We start from the raw sequence: 26,542 nt of genomic DNA, 5'->3' as shown, positions 1-26,542 counted from the left end.
AGGTGATACTCGGTTCGAGACAGAGACAGATGATATTAGTTCATGGGACCAGATAATTGCTATTTTATCATTTTTAATAAACGAACATGGATTTTTTCATTTCAAAAAAAAGTGTACGTATTAAAATCGCCAAAAAATAATCAAATTTTCAGTTTTCAAAAATTCGTCAAAAATTGAAAAATCAATTCGAGTAACGGAAATTTTGGTTACACACATTTCAAAATTCGTGGTTCGCTGTTCAATTCGGAGGCGGATAGCTCATGAGGTTCCTAATTCCCTCGACAGAAGAGTTCATCAGGAAAGAAAAACTTTTGAAAGCAGAGTTTCATACTTAATAGCAAATTACAGTAGCTAAATATACGTACAATTGCCATTCTCCTTTCGTTTTCTTATTTTGTGAGTACATATCTGTGTATGGGTAATAACGAGTCTTTCCATTACGACTCATCATTGCGAGATTCAGAGTAGGTCTGGTCTCTTGAATTTAGTTAGAATTGATTTCTAGGTAAGTACGAAGTAGGTATTTCTATCAATTATCAGATACAATGGTACATAGATCGCTTAGTCACACCTTGAAATTTCAAATACAAGTATGATGTAAATGTTAATTTTACGAACGCAAAATGTTCATAGAATGTTGATAAAAACAATACATCTATCATTTACCTATAAATGCGGAGAAATAATGAGTAATTCGGAAATTAATTTTACGTAATACTTTTGAAATTCATTTATGACAAATAAACTCGCTCAATGTGTTTCAGAAAACTTCCCGGAGATTGTTTTTCGAGGGATAAGTAGGTAATTAGGTATGTAAGCGCAGACGTATAGAGGTAAAATAAGCATTTGGGTCATTCCATGCCAAATCGGCGGATTTTTGCAAGAGGGTTCTTCGATTTTTTTCAAATCAGATCATGTGTAGAGGTCATCAAACGATGACGAATGACGCAAACCGGACATTTTTTCGATTATTTTTACGGAGCTGTGGCACTTTAAAGTTCTCCAAAATGGTTGAAAATGGAAAATTTCAGTTGCAAATTGATCCGGTTGTACGTGGTATAGAATTTTGAATTTTTTTCAAATTGTAGTACTTTGAGATGGTAATCAACGAATGATGTCAAAATCAGTGTTGCCACTTTCTAAAACCTAAAAAAAATCGATTTAAAAACTTATAATTTAAATATAACCACGATGTCCCACAGTAAAAATTCTGAAAAAATTCTCAGTTTTAGTCCTTTTTATGTAGAATAACATATCAAAAAATTGGAGAGGCATTTTTTTTCATTTTCGAGAAAAAAAAATTACAAGTTTTATTTTTATTGCAAAAGTACTATCAAAAACCTAAAAAATCAAAATTTTTGCATTTTTGAAATATTTTACCAATGTGTAGACGAATATATGAAAAAATTCCCCCTCCTCCCAATTTGACAACAGCGGCGAAATTTTTTCAATATATTTCACTCTTAAAATAAAATTATAGCACGAAAAATGGCATTTCTCGTCAATTCGTTGACAAATTGGGGGAAGGGGGAATTTTTTGACATATTCAATTACCTACCAATTTCCAACATTTTGAGTTATACTGACAAAAACTCCCCGGGGGGCAAGTCTGATTTTTGAGAACTTGGAAATGATTTATAAATTGTTAAAATTAGGTCAAAATCTCACAAGTCACTTTTGGAAATTTTGTCAAATGAAGTTTTTAGTTGATAGTTGAAGAGTAATTCAAAAAAAAACCGTAATAAAAAAGTTACATGGCGTAAATAGGGCTACAATGAAGCGTTTTTCACGAAAAATCTTCATTTTTGGGAAACCCCCTCCCCTAATGTAATCATTAGGAGGGCCCAACTGCAAATCTAACTTCATATTCGTGTTCAGCGAGTTCGATTCAAATGATAACGATACCCATATTGTCAATCTTCTTTCGTCCCAAAATTGGGGGAGGGGGTGCCTATGGCACCAAAAATTGTGGTTTCAAGAAGTTGGCTGGTTTTTTATTGTTTTTGGAGGTCCGAATGCAAAATTACAGTTATAGGTATCACTGGTAGCATCGCTTTTTTTTGGAGAAGGTGCCGTGACACAAAAAACACAATTTTGAGTGTTTTTTGAGTTTTTGAAGAGAGGAAAAACGTTTAAAAAGTACCAATTACAGTACTCAGTCTCATGCAGATAAATTTTTGAAAGAAAAAAATATTGTATTCTTAAATTAGGTTCGGAGGTTTGGCGACTCAATTTTTTTTTGTTAATATCTCCCCCTCACCCCCCTCTCTCGAGGGGCCAAAAAAGTTGGAAATTCACTTGCTACAGACTCATATCTCCTCCATATATTTTGAGAGAATTCAAAATTTTTCATAAAAACTCTTTAAAGTGTGATTTTTTCCTGAAAAAAAAAGTTTTTTCGCCGTTGTGAGCAAGTGGAATGACGTATGGGAAATTTTTTTTGCTCTAATATTTTTTTCAAAGATACCCAACAATGTTTCATCAGAATTTAAAAAATCCCGAGGACATGGGCATTTTACCTATTTTACCCGGAAACATCGTTCATCGTCATCGATTTTACTAATGTATATTGTATAATGTAAGTATACGTATTACGTATGTACTTCGATAATTGTTATCTTATTACTCACAATTTTTTCACAGAGAAATTGATAAAACCTCGCTATAAATATAGGATTCATACATGTGAATGAAATTAAAAGTATTACTTTCTTCAACGCCGCAATAGTAGGTATTCGTGTTTATCTAAATAGTATTGATATTCAACGTAACATTAAAAGTGATGTTTTAGTGAATTCAGTAATAATTTCTCAATTTTTTTCATTCTTTAGTAAGTACTTAATAATATCTTTTACGCATGTTAAAACTATACATAATTAGACAGACTGACAGGATAGGCATTTTTTAAAAACATGATAGTACCTACTACCTACCTACTCATCTAATGAAAATATTAAAATGTTGATGTATTCATTCATATAGGATTACCTACTAATTGATTTTCATCAAAATATGGACAGATTATCTTCAACTCGTTTCCGACGCGCCTTTTGCTGGGCAATTATATTTTTTGTAATCATATCTGTTTCCCGTAAGTGAACCTAAACATAGTACCTAGATAATTGCTACCTACTTAAGTATCTTTATTAGTCCGGCAAGGTATAATTTTGACAAGGGAAATATCTGCATTTTTTAAATTTTTCGTGAATTTTAAAAAATCAAATTTTTAGCCAAAAATGAGAAAAAAATGCGAGTAAAGTCTCCTCTACAAGGAAAGTTTTCAATCACGAATAAGTTTTTTGTTCAAGTTGACTTGATGTTTAAAATTCCAAATCTGAAAAAATCTGGCAACATAATATCAGAAAGTCATTTTTGAAAGTTCGATAGGTACATACGAGAACTACATAGTTATAAATTTTATAATAATGCACTGATCGCTCCCCTCCCTTCTGAATGTCAGAAAATCGATAACATTTTGAAACCACTAGCAATCGACTTGATATAGCTTGTTTGTTAAAATTAGAGGGCAGATTGATTTCTAGCTTTTCAACATCATTTGGTGAAATTTTGTGAAAGTGTCAAGTTTCAAACCCTTTCCAATCGATTTGACAGGTCGAAAATTGGGATTACCTCAAATTTCAGCTTTATAGGTCAATTTGGCGAAATTTTGACTTTTTCCTCATTTTTGACCCAAATGTGATTTTTAAAAATTCATCAAAAATATAAAAATGTATCTACTTTAGCATCTAAATTTTGGCTAGTGATACATTTTCACATGCTCTTTTGATTAAGCTTTATTTGCTTCTAAAATGTTTGTGGGAGTCCCATGTTGAAAAGTAAAATCTATGATTTCGGCTGACCTATTGATCAAAATGGCCGCCATTCTATTGGTAAGGACAACTATTTTTGGAGAGTTTGCTTTAAAATGTTCTCCATTATTCTCCACACAAGTGGCCCAAAAGATCAAAGGGGAGATGTGCTAGTGCAGATATGCCCCACGCCATATGATATGCCGGACTATAAATGAGGAGACAGCAATAATTACGAGAATTATAATTTTACATATGTACGTACTCTTTATTTCAGTTTTATGCTGGTACTTGATAGCACGATCTCAACCTCAGAATGCCGTCAAAAAAATTTGCGAAACGAAGGAATGTTTATCCGCTGGTAATAATCTTTTACGAGTATTTACTTTGTTGCATCATTTTTCGTTTTTCTTCTTCTCAGAGGACCTACACCATACTCTCATTCTGATAGCTCCTTCAATTTTAGAGATTGTTTTTGCAAAAATTTGCAAATAAGGATATCATTTTTTTGTTGCTGAATTTTCCCAAGTCAAAGAGTGTTAATTTTTTGGGGAGAGAGAGGTTAAAAAGCGCTAATTTTTAGCCAAATAATCAAGAATTGTCTATTTTTGCCACCGTTGTCAGAAATGTCCATTTTTGGGAGAATTATCAAAAAATTCTAGTTTTTTTTTTTTTTTTTGAGAAAATTATCAGAGTGTCAGTTTTTGTCGAATTGACGAAAAGTTGTAATGTATTTTCGTCAAAATTCCAAAGCAGTAGTTTTTTGATAAAACGTCAAATGACCGTAATTTTCACCGAAATGGCTAAATTTGTACTCTTTTGCCAAAACGCCCAAAAAGCATTGATTTTTACCTTGCTTACCTATAAAAAGTACCTAACAATTTTTTTTTTACATAACTACAGCACAGAATTTGATGAAATCGATCGACTTCGAAGCAAATCCTTGCGATGATTTCTACCAATACGCTTGCGGAAACTGGCCAAAAAATCATAATAATTCAGACGATAACCCCGGAAGTACCTTCACGTTGCGAATGACTGAAAATGAAGCAGAACTTCACGGTATGTATCACCATTCAGGCCATATCTTTATTAAACGTGTTTTAAAAGAGAATTTTTCAGTAATATGCTTTTTCATCGTGTTTTGAAACGTGATTTCTAGATTTTCTCAAAAAGAATAATACTGAAGACGAACCTGAAGCCGTTCACAAAGCAAGGGAGTTGTATGCCTTATGTTTAAACCCAAGTATGTATTTGAATAGCAAAGATCATTAAAATAGATAGGTATCACATCGCTGAATAGGTAAATAAGATAGTAAATAATAACAAAATTCGCCGTGTTATTTCTAGATGCTTACAGTAAAAGTCTAGAGCCAATCAGAGCAATTCTACAGAAGATTGGGTTACCCTTACTTCCTTCCCCGGTTAATGAGAATAAAAACTTTTATTACGCGACAGCATTAGCCAGAGCATCCAAATTGGCCGGAATCAAAGTGTATTTTGACCTTACAACAGACCTAAATCCTTATAATCGATCACTGAATATGATTGCATTGAGGAAAAAAGCACAGACAGCGGAACTTGATCCTACTATGATGCCTCTGATAAGGTAAGTTTGTATTATTAGCTATAGCTCATAAGTATCCAAGCAAATAATATGTACATATATATCTAGTAGATTAGATATCTGATCTTATACGTAATAAGTCTCGGTATTCGAAACGAAGCATCAACATAATTATGATAACGAGTTCACTTATTAATTCCAGAACATCAGGTAGATCGAAACGAGAAGTTTCAGCACAATCAGATCAACGCCAATTCATGATTGAAGTGATAGGTAGAATGTGCGAAGGCATCAATTCAACTTCTTGCAATGAATGGACTTCAGTTACAAAGGAAAATGAAAGGAATAAAACGATTGAAAATATGCTAACGCAAATAAATGGAATCTATCAGGTACCTAATTTAAACTGAATAATAAAAATTCAATAATAAGTATGAAGATGTCGTCGAGGCTTGTATTCAATGTTTCCCAAAATAAGGAACTTCAGAAGTCAAAAAAGCCTGAAGAAGTATCCAATTGCATGTTTCGGTTTTAAACATGAAAAAGTAGAGGTTTAAAAGTATTTTGAAAATGTTTGACAACTTTTGGCAACAAAGTAAGGATTTTAACAATTTAAGACCAAAAAAAAAAGGAATGGTTTTCTGGCAAGCGAGCGAGACTTCAGGATAATTTTTGATAAAAAGGGAAGATTTTGGAATTTTTTGCAAAAAAAAAACCTAACAAGGGAACCTCTTGAGGTGTCACACTCCGATTTGAACGGGGCCGCAATTTTTGGAAAGAGAATAGTCTAAAACCCCTAAAACCAAATTTTCAGCTGCCCAAGTTCATTTTTAGATTTTTGGCGAATTTTGAAAAATTCAAAATTGACTGTTTTTGGCGATTTATGCTTTTTTAAAAAGTACGTACTTGATCAATAAAAATGGTCAAAATAAGTCCCAAAACTAATATTAATTACCCAAATCCAAATTTCACCATTTCCAGCCATTCTGGAGCATCCAGCGCTATTTTTCAATTTCTCCAGAATTTTGAATTTGCTCTTGACAGCGTGAATATGCAGTTAGGCAGCTAAAAATCGAGTTGTATACTCGACATGTTCAACGAGTTTATCTACATTTGAGCCGATTTTCGGAGTGACACCTCAAAAGTGGCTTTTTGACCAGCTTTCTTCAAAATTAAAAAATCAAAAGTTTCCCGTTTGTGTGGAAATTTTTGAAATTCACGCGAATCGCTGTATTTTGTCCAAAACTAACCCCCTAATTCCAAATTTCACAATTTCCAGCCATTCTGGAGCCTCCAGCGCGATTTTTCAATTTCTCCAGAATTTTGAATTTGCTCCAGAAGGCGTGAATATGCAGTTGGACAGCTAAAAATCGAGTTTTGTATAATACTCGACCTGTTTAACGAGTTCATTTACATTTGAGACGATTTTCAGAGTGACACCTCAAGGTGGATTTTTGACCAGCTTTTTTCAAATTTAAAAAATCCAAAAAATCAAAAGATAACCGTTTGTGAGGAAATTTTTGAAATTTGCGCGAATCGCTGTATTTTGTCCGTAATTAACTCTCCCAAATCAAAATTTCACAATTTCCTGCCGTTCTGGAGCAAACCCAAAATTCTGGAGAAATTGAAAAATTGCGCTGGAGGCTGCAGAAATGGTGAAATTTGTATTAGGGTAATTAATAATTACCTATTAGTTTTGTGACTTATTTTGACCATTTTTATTGACCAAGTACGTACTTTTTTATAAAAAAAAGCATATGTAAAGGGTTATATCGTAATAAATAGGTATAGGTATAAATAAAATACATCAACACCTTAAGGGAATAAATTCGACTTGAAGGTGCCAATGTAAAAGAATAGACCTATTGTAAGATTGGGGCTTTAATCCAACCTCTCCTGTTATACCTGGATAGCTTTCGGACTATTAATTACCTATAACACTTACAGAATTAGGCCCATTTGACCATAAGGGCCAAATGGGTACCAAAGCTAGCTATAGACGCAGATACCAGAATTAACTTATTTATGGCGCTCGGAGATGAATAAATAAATTAAGACGACAACAACACCTATGACTAGACTCCGTGTATTTTGATATAATTAAAACACACACCTTACATTTACGCACAATTAACGATACATTTAATTAATCGTACCTTAAAGTATAAATACGAGACTGTACATATTATTCGTAAGTTAACAATAATTGGTAATTGTACTTACGACACAATGATGATAAAGTTGACGCGTTCGCGACGAATCTTTATTGTAAAGCCCGTGGGTTGTATTATTTTAATTAAACCGATAAATAGAAATACTGCATAATTCCCTTTATGAAGGAATTACTGATCAAATTCTAAATAATACGCACAAGAATATCAGAATCGTTGAGGCTTTCCGCGAATTAGCTAAGTTTGGTCGGCAATACAGTATATGCGCTGAATTGCACCTTAACGAGAGTGACTAAATAGAGGTAGGTGTTTCGGCACCTACGATTCCCTAAGAAGTGATGAGAGCTGCTCGATCTCCGATGCTTGATGCTAAGCTCGGATGATCGAGTCACTCCCATCATGAGTAGGGCTTACGAGTAGGGAGTAATTATACACATAGACGCGGACAGATATATGATATGTGGCAACGCCTAAGGTGTTGCAAGGCATATGCTACCTCACACATAAATCGCCAAAAACATGGTCAATTTTGAATTTTTCAAAATTCGCCAAAAATCTAAAAACGAACTTGGGCAGCTGAAAATTTGATTTTAGGGGTTTTAGACTGTGCTCTTTCCAAAAATCGCGGTTCCGTTCAAATCGGAGTGTGACACCTCAAGAGGTTCCCTTGTAAGTACTTACTATTGGAAATTGTGTTCAAAAACAAGAAGTTTTCACAATTTTTTACCAAAAAGCAATTTCACAATTTCATCAAATGACTTTTTGGAAATTTTGGGCAAATACTTACCCAAGCGAGACTTTTGGATAATTTGAAAAAAAATTTCAACTTTACAATTTCATTTTTTCACATTTTTTTTCGAAAACTGAGATGTTTTCTTCGCAATTTTTGGCAACCTAAGGTTAAAAAGTAAGACTTTCAATTGCAAAAGAGGTAGCATTTTTGGCAAACAAACAAGACTTTCGGACAATTTTTGAAAAAAGTTGATACGATTTTACATTTACACCTAGTCGTTTTTAAATGATTTTTAATTTTTTCAAGAACGAAAACTGTTTTTTACAAAGAGGAATTTTTAAACAGACATTTTTATTGACCTTTGAAAAACGATTAAAATTTTCAGATCACCAAGAAACCGACTCCTGCACAAAATTCCACGCCGATAGTCATATACTCCTTGAAACAACTGCAGGACCTAACTGACAGCATTGCAACTGAAGTGCGTACAACGATTCCCAATAAGGTAATTCGATCGCCATATTTATTGACAATCAACAACAAAAAAAACTGCGAACCTGACCTCGAGAAAAATATTTTCACCATTGCAGTTAAATTGGACAAGATACATAGAGGAAACTTATACTGGCTTAGATAACGTAACATTGGATCTCAGTGACCCGACCAGAGTTCAAATTGCCATCGCCAGTTTCGATTCCATCAAAGAAATAATAAGATTTATACACGAAACTAAAAATTTGAAATTACTTGGTATGTTCAAAAGCTATAGTGATTAAGAATTACGCGCAGTTACGTCATTTTCTTTAAAAAAAAATTTTACAGAGCTTGGAATCTGGTGGGAAGTTGTCTACAACCTTTTACCCTATGTTGACTACAATATTTTTGATAAAAAAGTTCGATTACATCATCTTGAAGAAGGGTAAGTAATTGGATTTTTTGGTCGAAAACAAAACCTTTAGGTATTCAGTATTCACCTTTTAGAGGTAAACTTTCTCAACTCGATAACGAAATAATTGACAGTATATTAACCTAATTAGATACGTATCTACGTAACTAATATCTATATTGACATTTGCATTTTATTCTTTAGAAACATCGAAAAACGTTGTGCTGAGATAACCCGGTTGTCATTTGGTATGGCTGTTAGTTACGCATATGCCACAAACGAAAGATACACTAAAGCCAAGACAAACGTAAGAACTTGACATACCTATGTACATATTTCAAAACATTTAAAATGTAGGTACAGTTTCATAAAAGAGTCTCTAATAATGCCAAGTTATGATCAAATCCGCACTTCTTTCAAATTTGGCAAATGTAAACCCATTTTCAAAAAATTTTTCAGCATCGAAAAGAGATGGAATTGAAATTTTGAACGCTTAAGCAAAGAAAGCTGACGAGAAGATTTTGAAAAAAATCAAAACTGAATTTTCAAACACAGTCGCCACACTATTCGATTCCAAACCTTTTTGGGACGTCTAAAAATGCTGAAATTGAATGTATTTCGATGTTTACAGATTCTCCGAATGCACAATCATATTCGAGACAGTTTACAACAAATTATACAGGAAGCATCTTGGTTGGATGAAACAACAAGGCAAAAGGCATTGAAGAAATTACAGTCGATGAAGTCTTATATTGTATATCCTAGTGAAATCAAGGGAAAAAACAAACTGGATGATTTATACAAAAATGTAGGTATAAATACAGTCTCATAATAGAAAACTTTTTGCCTGATCAGGAAGTTGAAGCGATTTTACAACTGAATCGTAATCTGGGGCATAACACCTAGAAACAAATGAGCTGAGGTTCCATCATTTGAAGACCTATCGGCTCCTCATTCTCGAGGTCTAAGGGCTCACTTTTCCTCCCAAAGGAAACAGATTGTAGTAGATACTCGTATCTTATCATTCGTGAATATTAATCCTAGTAAAAATCTAATAATTGAATGAAGATCTTCCCTACTGGATTTCATCAGATTCCAAAAAAATATAAGCCTTCAGTTGATTTTGTCTTAAATATTTTCTACGAGTTTTAAATCACGAATCAAGTCGTAAAATCGCATTTGATCTCCTCATCGAACGAAACCTTCTTTTTTCCCAGCACGTGATAAGCAGAAAATCGTACAATTTTACATTAAATTCTAGGTGAACATATCCGAAAATTTCTACGATACGATGATTGGAAAAATTCAAGCCCAAGTCAACAAAACGTTGAGCAAATTGAATCGAATTAATGACATAAACGAAGACGAGTAAATACGAAATTTTATCACACATCTAGCATTTTTGTCAACTAAAAATATTGATTCGACAATTTCAAATTTTTATAGTTGGATTATGAAACCCACCATTGTTAACGCTGCATACAATCCTCAAGACAACGCCATTAGTAAGTACCTATGCGAATGCACAAAGTAGCTATAAAATTAGGTAAGGTACATACAATGTCTCATATTAAAAAATTAAAAATAATATACGATCAATTTGTTCCTCAGCTATCCCAGCTGGTATACTAGGATCGTCAATTTACACTCAGAGTTTACGGTGAGTAAAAACAATTATGCGAATAGGCGAGAGAACCTTTCGAAATCACGGTTGTACAATAATTTTTGTGAATTTTATCTAGAGCCTTGGATTATGGAGGAATAGGTACAATTGTAGGTCACGAATTGACTCATGCGTTTGACAATAAAGGTTAGATCAAGACGAAATTTCTTTTTGAAAAATGCAAATCGTACCAATACTTTATTTCTAAATCCATACGTAATAACTATAACATTTGATAACTTCAGGAAGACGTTTCAACGAGATAGGAAATCTAGAAGACTGGTGGCAAGCCGACACATTGAATTCATTTGAAAAGAAAGCTGAATGCTTCGTAAATGCTTATGCCAATTACAGTATGGACTTTGAAAGAATTGTACAGCGGGTAAGAAGCCGGATTAAAAAATTCTTACATTAGGTAATGAAAGTACGTATCCAACTAATTTAATATAAATTTTCACCAGGGTGACAGTAAAGTAACAGTAGGAGAAGATATCTCGGATAGTGGCGGATTCAAACAATCACTCTTCGCTTACAGAAAAACTGTATCTGAATTTGGAGAAGAATTGAAGCTTCCTCAGTTTGAAAGTTTTAGTCACGAACAACTCTTCACACTTTCATTCGCCAATGTACGTAATAATGACCATAGTTTTTAAAAATTCATAATACCCTGTGCGTCTAATATGTACTTACTTAATTAATGCACTAAACTTTGTGAACTTATTCAACAGTTGTGGTGTGAAAATCCAACGGAATCGTCTGCGAAGTTGAGTCTATTGAATGAACATAGCCCTAAAGGAGTTCGCGTAAACGGAGTTCTAAAAAATTCCAAAGAGTTCGCCGAGATTTGGAAATGCTCAAACGGTAGTAGAATGAACCCAACAGCCGAAAAATGTTCTCTTTGGTGATTTTCCGAATTGATCGAGAATAAAGGCAGCAGTAATAACGTAGTCGCCCCAATAATCGGCATAGTGCAATCTTTGAAATGTAAAAATCAGACTTTGGCAGCAGATTATGTAGAATGAACAATATATTTTAACAATTTGAATTTTTTTTTGTGTAGAGTAACCATTTCTGTTTCCTAAAAAAAAATTCCAATACGTTTTTGTGATAATAACTATTGAATAATTGAATTTTTATTTTCCATTTCTAAAAATTGTGCTTGTACCTATAATCGACAAAAATGTTCCTATGATCGGCAAAATTGCTCCAGTAATCGGACATGGGAATTTTATGTTCAAGAAGTTTTTGAGCAACTTTTGAGACTTCTGGGGGATATTAGCTGAGTGTCCTTTTTAGCTTTTTTTGTTTGTTCAACATTTTCTTTCGATTTGAGGTTTTCCTCTAATTTTTTCTTCTTTGCTTCCAGCTTATTAGCACCTTTTTTTTTAATCTTTTTTTTTATTTCCGTGTTTTTTTTTTAGCCTCAATTCTGTCCTGTTATTGTTTTCAATTTCTTGAGCTTTTAAAATTTTGATTCTTCTTTTTTTTTATTGTACAAAATCCACTCTTTGGAAGTGGCTTGTGAAGGCAGTTTTTTTTTCATTTTTTTCAAATTTCAATGTAAACTACTGTTCCAGTAATCGGCGTACCAGTCATCGGCAAAAATTTAATCAACTTTATTATTGTAAGTGTTGAGTAAATTTGTGCCGATCACTGGTATACTATTTCATCTCATAAATACAAATCATTTTAAATTTACAGCATTGGAAAAACATTTAATTAACTCCGATTAAATGAATTTCTATTATGAAAACAATGCTCCAATAATCGGCAGTATTCCGATCATTGGGCCAAGCATTTCGTTTCAAGTACTAGTAATCGGCTTTTCATTTTTCGATTATTAATAATAAATGAAGTGTTAATGATGATACGTCAAGTGTAAAATATGTCGAGAAAGGTATGATAATTAGGTAAAAACATAGTTCCAGCTAGAAAATGAATTTACTTCCAATTAAAAACTTCAAAATGCGCGGGCATCAAATTTTCTAATCTCATGAAATCACATAGCAAAATCATATTTCATCACTAGCCATTAAAAAGTGTAATTTTGAAAGACTTGCCCATATCCTGGATCATCCATGCTTGTTTTATTTGATGAAAAAAAGGTTGTAGATTCAGTTACAATATTCCTCACAATGCTGTGGCTGATGCAACAAATTTTATTTTCCAAATTAGAAGTATGCCGATCATTGGGTACACTTTTTGCAGTATCCGATTACCGGAGCGACTACGTTACGTCACAATTTTCACAATATTCGGTTCATACTTGTGTATGTACTTAGGGTACCTACTCACCTATTTTTGTTCACTCATAGACTACCTATCAGTAATAGAAAGTAAATGTTTATATAAATGTTTCTTCGAATGTTTTTTTAAAATTTAGTCTCTTAAGGAAGACAGAATTCACAAGGAATAGAGAAAATAAGGGGGAGGAGGGAATTCGAGGTTGGTAAACAAATTGAAACATAAAGTCATAATGAAGAGGAATTATGGAGAAAAAAACACTCGATAAAGAATCCAATTATCACCTAAAATGGTACCTAGTCAGTTTTTTTCAATGTTATTTCAACCATTTTTGCTTTCTTTCGAAGTCTCCAGCGATTCAAAATTTCCAAAATGGCCGGATACAGTGACTATTGGTTCGAGACAGATGATATTAGTTCACGGGACTAGGTACTTGTTATTATATCAGTTTTAATAAATAAACAATACGGATTTTTTTTATTTCAAAAAAAAGTAAGTATACTTGAATCGCGAAAAATGATCAATTTTGAGTTTTCAAAAGTTCGTTAAAAATTGAAAAATCAATTCGAATAACGGAAATTTTGGTTATGAGAGATTCAGTCTATCACACACTTTCCAAAAACCGTGGTTTCGTTCAATTCTAAGGCGGATGGCTCATGAGGTTCCCAATTACCTGGTCATAAGAGTTCATCAGAAAAGAAAGAGTTTTGAAAGCAGAGTATACTTGATAGCAAATTACACATAAGGTAAAGTGGGGTAATTCCAAGGGCAAAATTCAAAATTTTAGCAATTTCTCATCTTTTGGGTTTCCTGTACATTTTGGGGCAAAAATGATAAAACAACTTTATTCCTACATCCTTCAGCTACACTGAAAGAAATGATTTTCAAAATGCATTATTCAGTCCTGAAATTGATGCAATGGTTACTGCACAGTACAGTAATTTTCAAGTTACCTAATTTTGATGTAATGATTACATAGTTTAAATCAGAGAATGCATCATAGACATTTTTTTTTCTTGAAAAAAAGAAAATATTCAAATGGTAAGTATTTGATGACCACAACTTTGAAAATTGAAAAATTATTGATTCTATTACTAGTGAAACAAATTTTAGTTCTTTTTTTCTTACGTCGTGGATGGTACAGTTTGGTATTTCATCGTGGCTATCGTGATTTTTTGTCCACGGCGAAGGAAAGTACCTACCTTATCATGTTTGAATACTCCCATTAAAATGTACCTAGTACCTACTCAATGGCCTTTTTGTGAGCTAAAGCTACTAATAACTGCTACAGTTATACCTATATCTACCCAAAAGTAGTGAATAGCCTTTTTTTTCAACATGTGAAACCGATTTTTTTGAAGCCTCTCCCCCCGCCCCTATTGAAGATGACTTGGGCCTGAAGTCATTTTAGGGGTCCTGGGTATGCCTAGAATCAAGTCCATTTTGAAAAAAATTCAAAAAAAGGTTTTCATTTTTGAAAAATTTTAGTACTGAAATTTAAACTTTTTTTGAGAATTACCCATTTTGTAAAATTAGGGACGGACGGGGCTTACCGGATATTTTTTAATTGCGAATAGGTTAAAAATTTTATGGTGAAGTTGCAAAAAAAAATTGAAAAAAGTTTTTTCACAAAATATTTGAAAAAACGTGAAAAATTTCAAAAAGTCAGAAATTCAAAACTTAGTCGGAGCAAATGAAACTGTGATGAGCGGATATGCCCTGCTCGCCTATGTAGTTATTCATATAATCTTTTCATGAGTGTGGCTTATGGTAATAAATCCTGTGGGAGGAGCCATAAGCTACGTAATGTACTCGCGATCCGAGCCTCACTGCTAGGATCGTGATGCTAGAAAAATCACTTGGTCCAGGACACTCGAGCTCTCCAGATCAATGTCGCTCTCGGTAAATATGTACAAGGCTGATACAGCTTGCGATTCGCGATATACCTATCTTTGGAGACTTTGGATAGTTCTTTTTGATTTCTTTTCTATAACGCTTACTTCGTTAAATCCTGTGTAAGTTTGCGGTACTTTTTTAGTCACTGTCACTGGCCAGGTTACTCCTGACACTTGAGCCTTTGTCTCTACAAAAATGGGTCTTCGACGCATCCTGCCGATGCGACTAATATTTGGGGTCAGCACAGGTGAGGCAGGTAAAGTGTACAGTTATAATGCTTACTTACTTATCTAAGGTAATCGTTTAATTATTTTACCGGGGTTGCGTTCGCCCTTACATAGTGCCCTTTTAGTAATTATTGAGATGACGTCATAAATGTCATCTGAGTACTTTGCTATATTTTATGTCACGAATCATACACTTGTGTATTGTTTACCTTGCTTATAATTAACCTATTATAACGAATGCTAGGTGACGATGTGTTAATCACCTCAGCATTTGATATAGAAAGGATGCAACTACATCGCATTCTTTCCTATTATACTCGCTAATTGTTAATTCTTGGGCTGTGCCCATGTGTATTTTAAGTCACCTACTCACAGAGTTAGAAGATAGGTAATTTTATATATCAGTACCTATCTCACACACAGATTAATTATAAGTTTACTTGTAATTAGTTGGTATAATCTGCTCAATTACTTGTTTTACACTAACATCTGTAAATAAAAACCATAAGTAATTGGTACAAGAAGGCTTTCTTTATTTGTGACGCGGCCAGCGATACCATACCATATGTCGGAAAACTTTTTTTTGAGATAATCGCGTTTTCATGGAAAAAGTCAGAAAATATCAAAAAAAAATTTTTTGTCGATTCATATACTATGAAGCCTATACTTTGGAATGGGTGTACCCACCGATCTCAAACACGTCGTTTTAGTGGTGAAAAACCGGTTTTACAAAAGTGCTTTTCATAAAAAAATGTCAAAAAAAAAAAATATTATGATGTAAAACCATTAAAAGATGAAGAAAATCGAAAAAAAAAAAAAAATTTAAAAATGTTACAAAAATAACCCAAACTTTCAAACACGTTTTTCTCAGAATTTTGGTTTTTGAATTTCAAAAAATACGCAACTTTGAAATTTTGAAAATTTGTCAGATTTTAATATTTTGAAAATCTGTTTGCACCATTGAAAAGAGGAAGAAAAACACTACCAGAAACCACAATAAAACGAAAAAAATTTTTGCCGACATATGGTATGGTATCGCTGGCCGCGTCACATTTATAGTATAGTAACTTCTCACTGTGTACATTGAGGTAGAAAGGATTGCCTATTCTAGAGCTAGCCAGGTATTTATTTGGAAAATGTTCCTTTTCAATGGAATGTTTCTCAGAAAACCACCTTAGGAGAAAATTATCATAATCCCTTCTTCTATCAGTCCCTCCCACTCTCACTGTTACAAAACTTTTATTGAATTGGTTTCATAAACTGTTTTTTCCAAAAATCCAAATTCCATGCCATGCCATAGACACTTCAAATGATTCCCTGATCAGAATGATGAATCAAATAACAAATCGGTCTACATGTAAAAGGCAAACGAAAATGAAAACTAACGTGAAAAATATCAATAGGTAGGTACTCGGTTTTTTGACGCGCCTAATACTAACGAACTTGAGATAATAGGTACCTAACGAATGACTTTCTTCAAGATCAAAAGTTAACTATCGCACATACATACCTATGTAATTTTGAAGAATAGGTGCATAATTGCATATATACGTAGTAACACCAGCTGTAAAACAGATACGTTACAAGAAATTGTCTTATAAGATGAGACAGCAGCACGTTGAAGTTGTATGTACTCGTAGCTACTCTCTTTGAAACTACACGCAAGCATTATTTTTTTCTTCTTCATAAAGGATATTGAAGTACTGAAATCTAGCGTCGATACCCGATCAACTTTATCAAAATCTTGTAGACTGAAGTTACACGTAGGTAAGTTAAATACCTATACACACAAAATGCGTAAGTACATACAAACATTTTTTTTTTGGTAATACATCATCAAATACTGTTTCATTTTAGATCTAGATCACGAGTCAACGAAATGGCCAAATTATTCTCTTTCTACGCTCTCATTCTGAGCCTCATCTTGGGTATTGCCTACCTAAATTAAAACGAGTTACTTTTTGTTTTTAATTACATTTTCCTAAACCTTTTTACAAAATAAATTTTTCAGGCCGAGAACATTCGGTCGAATCTGGAAAAATGAACATCAAACTGGTTTCAGAATCAGGTAGGTATATAACAGACAGTTTTGTCTTGAAAAAAATAAAGCACAGACGAAACATTTGAAGTATGTAATAATTTTTTTGCCCAACTTTTATTCAATCAACTTAGATGACGATGACGATGACTATGGCACTCTCTATGGACACGGTAAGCGACAAGTTTAATAACATTTTCAACAAACTTATATGTACCACATTTATCGTAATTCGTAACTAATCCACTTGGCTTTGGCTAAATTCAGAAGATGAAGAAAACCCAGCACTGTCGTGTCTACTATTCGGTTCCGACGACGCTTGTCTTATTCAATGTTTCATGGTGGCTCGAATTTATGGCTTCGTATCTACAGGTTACTGCGACGAGCACCAAACATGCCATTGTCATTACGACAAAGCTGCCATTCGTTACTCCTGGCGCAGAAAAATCCATAAAGGCGCGCAAATCTTTCATCAGATAAAAAGCAATTCGCTGAGTTTCAGAAGCATTCGCGAGATCGTCGAGGATCCGTTTAAAACAGGCGAGGAAATCAAACATCTCCTTAAACTCGTGGTCAGCCCTTACAAATACTCGAGAATGCAAACTCGAGACTACAGTATAGCTGCATTGTATACGACCAATGGTGTAATAGATCAGAAAGCAATACAGAAAATAATCTCCATGCAATTCGATAAACTTGCCGCTCGCGGCAGGGATGACCTTTACATAGATTTGATGTACAGAGACAAGTTTGAAAACGCGTTGGAAACCGCCACCGATGCTACACTGTATAATTTTACCTTTAGGGTACGTCAGCTCAATAATAAAACGCTATCGGGTATTTTGGAAAATTTTCTCAAGGAAAAACATGTCTCGGAAATAAGGGTTGAACTGTATGAACAAAAAGACCTTCTCGAGATAATCAATAATATCGTTATTAACGAAATTATCAAACGAAATGACGACCAGTACAACCTACTCCTTGATTACTTTGGCAGCGATCAGTTTGCTGTAATTAAAAAACATTTAAAATCCTGGATGTAATTTCGTGAAATAAAATAAATCCACATCAAGTGTGTTTTAGCAACTAATCAGATTAACTTTTAGATATCAATCGATTTGGAGGGTCGAAAACAAGGCAGCTCTCTTGGTCTACTTCGTAAAATTTTGATTTTTTTTTCATTTTTGACCTGAGCTGAGTGAGTGTAATTTTTAAAAAATTCATTAAAAAATCGAAATCGTTTGCGAACTCGAAAATTTTATTTACTGTTTCAAAATTCGCAAGGACAATTATTTCAGCTAATTTTCAAATTCCGCGATTTTAGAATTTTTTTTTTTTTGATTCGCCACTGAAAATAAAAGGTTGCAGGTGTGATAGTGACTTACGTAACTTTTCTCACAAGGATTATAAAATTACTTACCTATTTTCATACGCGAGTTTATATTCTATCATTTTTGGAAGTAAATTTGTACTCACCTGAAACAAAGAAAAATTAAGGTAGATTAGTTAGTTATAAAATTATTGATCAATCAACAGATATATGAGATGATAATGATCGAAGGCCAGCAAAGTAAAAATGCGGACGATCTCCATGTTTAATAAAGAGTCAGAAATGAGTATTTACAAATAACGTATCTATCATAAAAATTGTAAAATTGATTGTGAAAATCACTCAAAAATATCAAAAATTGATGGACCATCAGAAAACAACAAAAATTTGAGAAAATCGTTTCACTTTCATTTGAGTAAAATTTTGCACAGACCACTCATACATATTATTGAAAAATGCCAAGAATTAATCAGAAATTCTCAAAATTGAATTACGATTTGTCAAAACTGCAGAAAAGGTAAAAAAATGTGTCAAATTGACCCCCCCCCCCCATAATTGAAAATTACCAGAAGTTGGTTCGTGGTATCTAACTTTTTTGGAAAAATCACATTTTTTTCACTACCTTTTTTGGCTTTTTTCAACTAAATTTTCAGAAAGCTCGCCATTAGATCCCCTCCCCCACACACAAAAAAATAAACGAAGTCAAATTTTTCGCAGGAATTTTTTTTTTTTAATTGATATTGGAAGAAAATTTGTACTACTTATGTACTTATTATGAAGTAGGTACTTTTCAATTTTGGTCAAAATTATTTTTAAAAACAATACAAATGAACGCATAGGTGAATTTTTTCACTACCTGTTTGACTAAATTCACTAATTTCATTTTTAAACCCACCACTTTCACTAACAAGGGAACTACCTGAACCGGCAGAAACGAAAATGAACGAATCAAAGCTAGATCGAAAGGGGACCACCTCAGGACCCCAAATCCAAAATTTCAAATGCTAAAGTTGATTTCTCGATTTTTGGTGAATTTTTGAAAATTGAAAAATCCGATAAATTATCAAATTAATACCAAGAATAGAAAATATTGATGAAAAATGGGATTTTCTCGGGAAGTGGCTCAGATGCTGTCCCTAACTCATTTACGACTATCGAAATTCGTAAAACCTCAATTCCAGTCATTCTGGAGCCTCCAGAGATTTATATCATTTCTCCAGAAACTTGAAATTGCTGTGGAACGGCCAAAAATCAACTTTAGCACAAATAACTTTATTTGGGGCCTATGTGGGTTGCCTTTAACCATTTTTTGCGGTTGTCGCGAAAATCAGCGTCTGCCGGTTCAGATGTGTATTTTTGGCCACTGGAATAAAATGACAAAATTTGAAAAATGTTAATGGATGCTCCAGAATGGTTGAAATGGAGGTTTCACCTATTCGGAACGTCAAAAATAGGTCAGAGCTCGATTTCGGATAGGTAGCATTGTAAAAGATGGAATATTTAACATTTTCAAATTTTGTCATTTTTTCCAGTGGCCAAAAATACACATCTGAACCGGCAGACGCCGCGCCGATTTTCGCGACAACTGCAAAAAATGGTTAAAGGCAACCCACATAGGCCCCAAATAAAGTTATTTGTGCTAAAGTTGATTTTTAGCCGTTCCACAGCAATTTCAAGTTTCTGGAGAAATGATAATAAATCTCTGGAGGCTCCAGAATGACTGGAATTGAGGTTTTACGAATTTCGATAGTCGTAAATGAGTTAGGGACAGCATCTGAGCCACTTCCCGAGAAAATTCCATTTTTATCAATATTTTCTATTTTTGGTATTAATTGATAATTTTTCGGATTTTTCAATTTTCAAAAATTCACCAAAAATCGAGAAATCAACTTTAGCACTTCAAATTTTGGATTTGGGGTCCTGAGGTGGTCCCCTTTCAATCTAGCTTTGATTCGTTCATTTTCGTTTCTGCCGGTTCAGGTAGTTCCCTTGTAAGTACATTGTTAGATACCCTGGGGGAAAAAAAACTCAATCTAAATTCATTTTACACATCATTAGATAATTTAGGTACCTATTGAACATTTTTTTTTTAGTTTTATTCGTTCTAATCTAAATTTAAACACATTTAAAACATGTCCGAATTTTACACTTGAATTTTAGGCAAAAAACAAAAAAAAATTGTTTTAGGCCTAAACAACAACAAAAAAAAGTTTTTTTTAAACACTGGTCTGGTCACTGGTTTGTTTGAGACAGCGTTGTGAAAAAGTTATTTTATCGAAAACGAAAAACGAAAAAAAAAAACGAAATTTTTGTAGTTAAAAGCAACATAACGTTAAACGAAAACGATTCATTTTTTATAACGATATTTAACGTTAAACGAAATAAATTTTTCGTTTTTTTTCGTTTTCACTTTTTTCTGATGAATGTCAAAAAAAGGAACAAAAAGTGGGTTGGAATGATAGCCATGAGAGGTACATTTCGCCAAGTATGTGTGTAAAAAAACTGACCAGTACTGAATGATGAAATAATGCATTATTTTTAATTCCAAGATAATGCAAAAAGGCACGTTCTATGTTCCACCTCGCCGCAAGTGAAAGCATTTCATCAGATACCTAGCTCATAGCTGCAATCTCCTGTCTGGTGGTGACTTCATTCCTTAGCTAATATTGCCAGGGCCAAAACAATGGAAAGGAAGCGGGACTCAAACAGGTTTCCTGCCCTTGCCGCATCCATAAAATAGCAACATTGTCCTCTGCGTCATACCCCCCCCCCCCCCCGTGTACATATCATAGTTTTTACAAGTGGAAAAGTGTGAACATCTCATTTTATTGTACCTACTTGTAATTTTTTGTATCCTGGGTATTTCGTAAAAAATCAAATGCTCTTGCTCTTGCTCTAAAACCAAGTTGGTGAATTTCAAATTTGAATCTCTGATTTTTTTCATTTCTCTGCACTTTTTTTTGGCCAAAATTAATGTTTAGATAATCGAAACAAGTGCATCTAAAGAAAAGAAAAAAAATAACGAAAAAAAACGTTTTTTAAAAAACCCAAACGAAACGTTATATAACGAAAACGAAATTTTTTTAAAATTGAAAACAAAAACGAAAAACGAAAACGAAATCATTTCGTTTTCACAACGCTGGTTTGAGAAAAATTAAAAATTAAAAATTTTTTAAAGATGCTGAATGACGTCACCTTGAACCGAATTATGATGTCATCAAGTACTATTTCGAAAACTTCCTCAATTAACTTTTGTGGTGTGGTCAGTGGTGCAACTTTGTTTAATTTTTTTCCGGAGAGTTTGCATGATTTAGATATTTTTTTAAAAACCAATTATTTATCCATTTCAACGCAATTAACAGAAAGGTTCAATAAAAGCTTCAATCGACGATTTTCCTTCTCTTCGTTGCTCCTCATGAGAATTTTTTTCGCATGACTTCCAGTTCATGGTATCCAACAGATTTTTTTGTTGAAAAAACCACTACTTTTTCACTACCTTTTATCAACCGAATTTTCAGAAAGCTCTCCACTACACCTCCCTCCCCCCTCACAAACACAAAAAATTAACAAAGTCAAATTTTTCAATGGAAAATTTTCAAAAAAATTGGAATTGAAAGAATATTTGTATGCAAAGTACATATTTTTCAATTTCAATAAAAATTGTTTTAAAAAAAAGAATACAAATGAACAAATTAATGCATTTTTCCTTTTTTTCACTACCTTTTTGACTAAATTCACAACTTTTTCACAACTTTTACTACTTTCACTACCTGTTAGATACCCTGCAGTTTTTCTCAAAATCGCGCGATTCAATTTTAACGTGGAAAAATTTCGATAGATTAATTTATAATATAGGCCTACACGACGTGTACTTTATTTTGTAAAAAAAAAAAATAGTAACTGTGCTCCTAAAACTTCATTGAGTACAAAACAATCGACAAAAATGTTCAAAATGCAATAGGCGAAAGAAAAATAATTTTAAAAAATTGAATGAAATTCCATCGAGTTCTTTCACCATCCATGAATTACATTACAATAAGTTCAGCAAACGTTAACTTTTCGTATCAGTTGGTGAAAATTGAAAAAATTAACACAGGAATCACATTTCGAGCCCTCCCCCCCCCCCCCTCCTTCCCAGAATAATTGCCAGGCACTCGAGCAGTCCAAAATTGCTGTCTGATTTTTTTTTTCTCATCCTAGTCGACTTCTTGAGCACATGCTGTCAAGGGCCGCTGATCCGACTAAACTAAGCAGACTTTATAGCTTTATCTAACTAAGTTCCTCAATTGAAAAAATTCTCCACCCACACCCACTATAAGGTATATTAAACTTCTAAAAATGATCAATTTTAGACTTGAGTCTAACTTGAGTCTTTCTCACCTGTGTGACCTGTGATCTAGTCCAACCATAGATTTTAATATCCATATCTATGAGTCCAACTGTCCAAGGAATTATGATTAGGACTACGAGAACGAGAGATTGTTTCATGTTTCACCTCACCACGAAAATAAGCCACCACTACTTTCTAAAATACTACGTACGTATTTACTACTTCACTACGCAACTCCGCGTCACGAAGCTGATAAAATTCAATTCATTCAGTTTCTCAAACAAAAACTTAATGAATAACGGCAACAGCAGTGAAAAAATTTCGTCTTCGTCTAGTTTTAATTCGTATTAATTAAAAAGTTTGTTATTCGCGTACTCGATAATATTTTCAGTCTACTTATAAAAACGTCGAACAATGATACGTAAAATATGAAATAAACCTATACCGAAAGGTAAGTAGACCTTACGGTCTATTATGTCATTCACTACTCTAGACAGAGATCATAAACTGACTAGACTTTATCGATTAGATAGCTAAAACATTTTACGTGAAATTTTTCAACAAAAACCCCTCGCTTATTAGATTCGTAGTTGGTGATTGTGTTTGATAATGATGCTGGTCATGAGAGATTACTGTTCTACGTACGATTGTGAGCATTGTTCGACTACATTAGCTGTGATTTTCGTTTAAATTGTCTCGTATAAATGTTATTCAACGCGAGAGAAGTAAGTACCTACTACATTATCAACATAGTATTACGTATCGAGATAGGTATTTAAAAAATCTACCTTATATGCACCTATTTGTATTATTATTAATCCAACGATGTGTAATTTTAGCTACCATGGTTTGATTTGAAAATGAAAACGTATACTTCTCTTAATTTCTCACCGGCCGAAGAAGACTGCTTAATCGACGAAGTATCAAGATATCCCGCCTTGTACGATGCCGAAAGTCGAGACCATAAAGATGTCTCGTTGAAGCTCAATATTTGGAAAATGATTTCCGAAAAATTAAACAATAAAAGCAGTACGCTTTCAACTTTCGTAACACTTCATCGAGTAAAAAATTCAATCAATTACACCGTAATAATAATTTTTTTTCTCTTCAGTTCAAGATTGTCAAAAAAAGTGGAAGAATATAAGAGACAGTTATATGCGTTTTAGAAGACGACGACGTAAGGCAGCTATTTCCAATATGGAAGACGTACCAATTCCAGAATCCAGTCGTTACGCTCGATTATCTTTTTTAGATAATGTCAAATGCGACAGATTGTAATCATTTTTACTCCATTTCGCACTCGATCGAGTCATCATTCGCTAATATTTACGTATATTAATTTCTCGAATTTTCAATTTCAGAATGCATACAAGTGCCATCGAAGAAGACAATTCTTTATGTGTAACCGAAGACAGTACCTGTGATTACCATACCTTAACTGGAGGCTACAAAAGAAAAGTACGTCCCAAGGCTCGATCCTCGAACACTGTACTTCCTAAATAATAATTATGTTGTAAAAAAAAAGCCAAATTAACATATTCTTTTCCAGGCTGACGATCTCATCGACGACTCCGAAGCCGCTCAAATGCAAATTCTCAACAATTTCGTTAATCCGACCAAACCGCCGGAAGATGAAATTGATTTTTTCATGTGCAGTTTAGCCAACACCATAAAGAAATTCACGCCCGAATTGAAGCGTAAAGTAAAAGTCGATATGTTACGAATGGTCAACGAATACGAAAAAAGAAACGAAGCCGAGACGACCGGTAATCAATTGGTTAATCTTTGAAAATCATCGTCATCTTGTTCGACAAATAATAAAATAATATTTTTATTATAATTTTTCAAGAGTTGATCAACTCGTCGTTGTTGGAAGGAACTTCGTAATCCTATATTATTGTTTCATTGTTTTTCTTTTTCTTTTTTATTTCTAAGCTCATTTTTATTAGCCATTAAACTACCTTCTTTTTTTTCTAAAACGAGTGTTTTTTATTGTTTTTAAACGTAGGTAGAGGTACTTCGATTTTTAATCCGTTAAAAACACGTGAAATTTAAACGCTCGAGTTGTTTTTAAACGAACGCATTCGAGGTGGATTACATAAAATAATCAAAATAATCGCAACGTAACAAGGTTATGATTTTTATGATGGAAGTGTTACTCGATGAAAGTTTTTTTTTTTTTTAAATCGTTCACAATATTAAAGTAGGTATAAGCAAACAAAAATAATTATCGTGAGAAGTGATACTGGTTCCTGGCATGGCTGATTTCCTACAATCTGTAGTCGTGTTTTAAAATAAACATTGTCGGCCATCTCTTCTCTCTTCTTCCTTCTCGCGTACGAATAAATACATTATATTTTCTTACACGACATGCAGCAACAAAAATAATAATATTTAGGTCATTGGGTCTGTTGTTTTGGTAAAGAGTGAAATTAATTTCATGTCTCATTAAAAGGAGATTAAAAGTGAAAAAAAAATAAAGAATTCCATTACTTCATTACTTCGTTAGAGCAAATTTGCTTTTTTTTTTTTTTTTTTTTTTTGAAATCAAGCTCTGAAATGAAAAATTTGTAATATGATTGGCTCAGAGACGTACAACAACAATATTCGATTTTTTTTAAAAAACGAATACTTTTCATCACCTTCCCTAAAACAGAACTTGACAATTCAATTTTCTTAAAATTCCACAGTTTTAAAACGAGATAAATATAAATATACTCTCTACAGTTCTCATCTCCACCTTTTCAAAAACCTCTATCTTGTGAATTGAATTGAAGAAACCACGTGCTTCGTAAAACTCGAAATTGACTGATTTAAAAAAAATTTTCAAAAAAAAAAATGTTCGAATCATTCAAATGATGCCCACAATAACCCATAGTACTCAATTGGACGAACAAAAAATTTTATTATAACAAATCGCCTATCTCTAAAATTGAAGGAGCTAACTTGATTCAAAATTTCCAAATTTGAGATAACTCACTTCAAATTTTGTTTGCGCCTTCAATTTTAAATATAGGAAATTTGTCGTAATAACCCCCCCGCCCTGAGGGGTGTAATAATCTTGTAATTATTTATAACACCCCCCCCCCGCCCAAAAAAAAAACATTTTTAGTTCGTCCATTTGAGCACTGTGGGTTATTATTGAAGTCATTTTAGTGATGCAAACATTTTCTTACTATTTGTGAATTCAAGAAGTTACACCATTTTTGGGTAAACTAATTTTGAAAAATTTGCAAAAAAAATGAGAAAATGATAGGATCCTTCAAGTGAATTCACTAATTAATACATATTTAATATTTGAGTGGACAAACACAAAAAGCTATTTCAAAATTAGTAAATTTAGAATTCTACGAAGCATGTGGCTCCTTCAATTCAAAAGATAGGTAACCAATCAAAACATTTTTGTTCATTTCTTCGAGTACTACATTTATACAGTTGAATTTTGGCAGACATTTCGGAAACACCTGTATATTTATTTTTTATTTTTAGCTCAACTAGGAAAAAAAAATATTGTAAATTTGTAAGCTCAGGATCCTTCAAGTTTTCTAGAAATCTTTTAATAGCCTAAGAAAATTAGCCGAAAAAAGGAGGCCATAGGGAAACGCTAGAGGGCAAGCTGAATTTTGGTATACTGGCCTATTTTTAATA

The 26,542-nt window shown here is 33.2% G+C and overlaps 2 protein-coding genes across 2 annotated transcripts; both read left to right on the top strand.

The window, feature by feature from the left end:
• Positions 1–2,685: 2,685 nt before the first annotated feature.
• Positions 2,686–13,186, top strand: LOC135839404 (endothelin-converting enzyme homolog). The gene is made up of 19 exons (XM_065355417.1): positions 2,686–2,830; positions 2,983–3,091; positions 4,087–4,170; positions 4,713–4,871; positions 4,972–5,055; positions 5,160–5,418; positions 5,579–5,768; positions 8,666–8,785; positions 8,871–9,030; positions 9,103–9,199; positions 9,371–9,473; positions 9,798–9,974; positions 10,428–10,534; positions 10,613–10,671; positions 10,778–10,826; positions 10,909–10,976; positions 11,075–11,211; positions 11,291–11,455; positions 11,558–13,186. Exons 2-19 carry the CDS (start codon positions 3,013–3,015, stop codon positions 11,732–11,734), a joined length of 2,274 nt encoding a protein of 757 aa, XP_065211489.1. The 5' UTR covers positions 2,686–2,830; positions 2,983–3,012; the 3' UTR covers positions 11,735–13,186.
• Positions 13,187–23,155: 9,969 nt separating this feature from the next.
• On the top strand, positions 23,156–24,873 carry LOC135839431 (uncharacterized). Its single transcript, XM_065355449.1, has 6 exons — positions 23,156–23,345; positions 23,477–23,619; positions 23,734–23,923; positions 24,006–24,168; positions 24,256–24,352; positions 24,444–24,873. Exons 2-6 carry the CDS (start codon positions 23,599–23,601, stop codon positions 24,681–24,683), a joined length of 711 nt encoding a protein of 236 aa, XP_065211521.1. The 5' UTR covers positions 23,156–23,345; positions 23,477–23,598; the 3' UTR covers positions 24,684–24,873.
• Positions 24,874–26,542: the final 1,669 nt, after the last annotated feature.

Source organism: Planococcus citri, chromosome 3, assembly GCF_950023065.1.
Source record: "Planococcus citri chromosome 3, ihPlaCitr1.1, whole genome shotgun sequence".
In the NCBI taxonomy this organism is placed as follows: Eukaryota; Metazoa; Arthropoda; class Insecta; order Hemiptera; family Pseudococcidae; genus Planococcus; species Planococcus citri.
The sequence above is the reverse complement of the archived record's forward strand: the minus strand, read 5'-3'. Positions and strand labels throughout refer to the sequence as shown.

Bases quoted from the DNA above. Each gene is read 5' to 3' on its own strand.
- LOC135839404 (XM_065355417.1), top strand. From the start codon at position 3,013: ATGGACAGATTATCTTCAACTCGTTTCCGACGCGCCTTTTGCTGGGCA. The intron at 5,056-5,159 runs GTATGTATTTGA...TGTTATTTCTAG, and splicing joins TGCCTTATGTTTAAACCCAA to ATGCTTACAGTAAAAGTCTA. The intron at 10,977-11,074 runs GTTAGATCAAGA...TGATAACTTCAG, and splicing joins TCATGCGTTTGACAATAAAG to GAAGACGTTTCAACGAGATA.
- LOC135839431 (XM_065355449.1), top strand. From the start codon at position 23,599: ATGTTATTCAACGCGAGAGAA. The intron at 23,620-23,733 runs GTAAGTACCTAC...GTGTAATTTTAG, and splicing joins TGTTATTCAACGCGAGAGAA to CTACCATGGTTTGATTTGAA. The intron at 24,169-24,255 runs GTAATCATTTTT...TTTCAATTTCAG, and splicing joins AATGTCAAATGCGACAGATT to AATGCATACAAGTGCCATCG.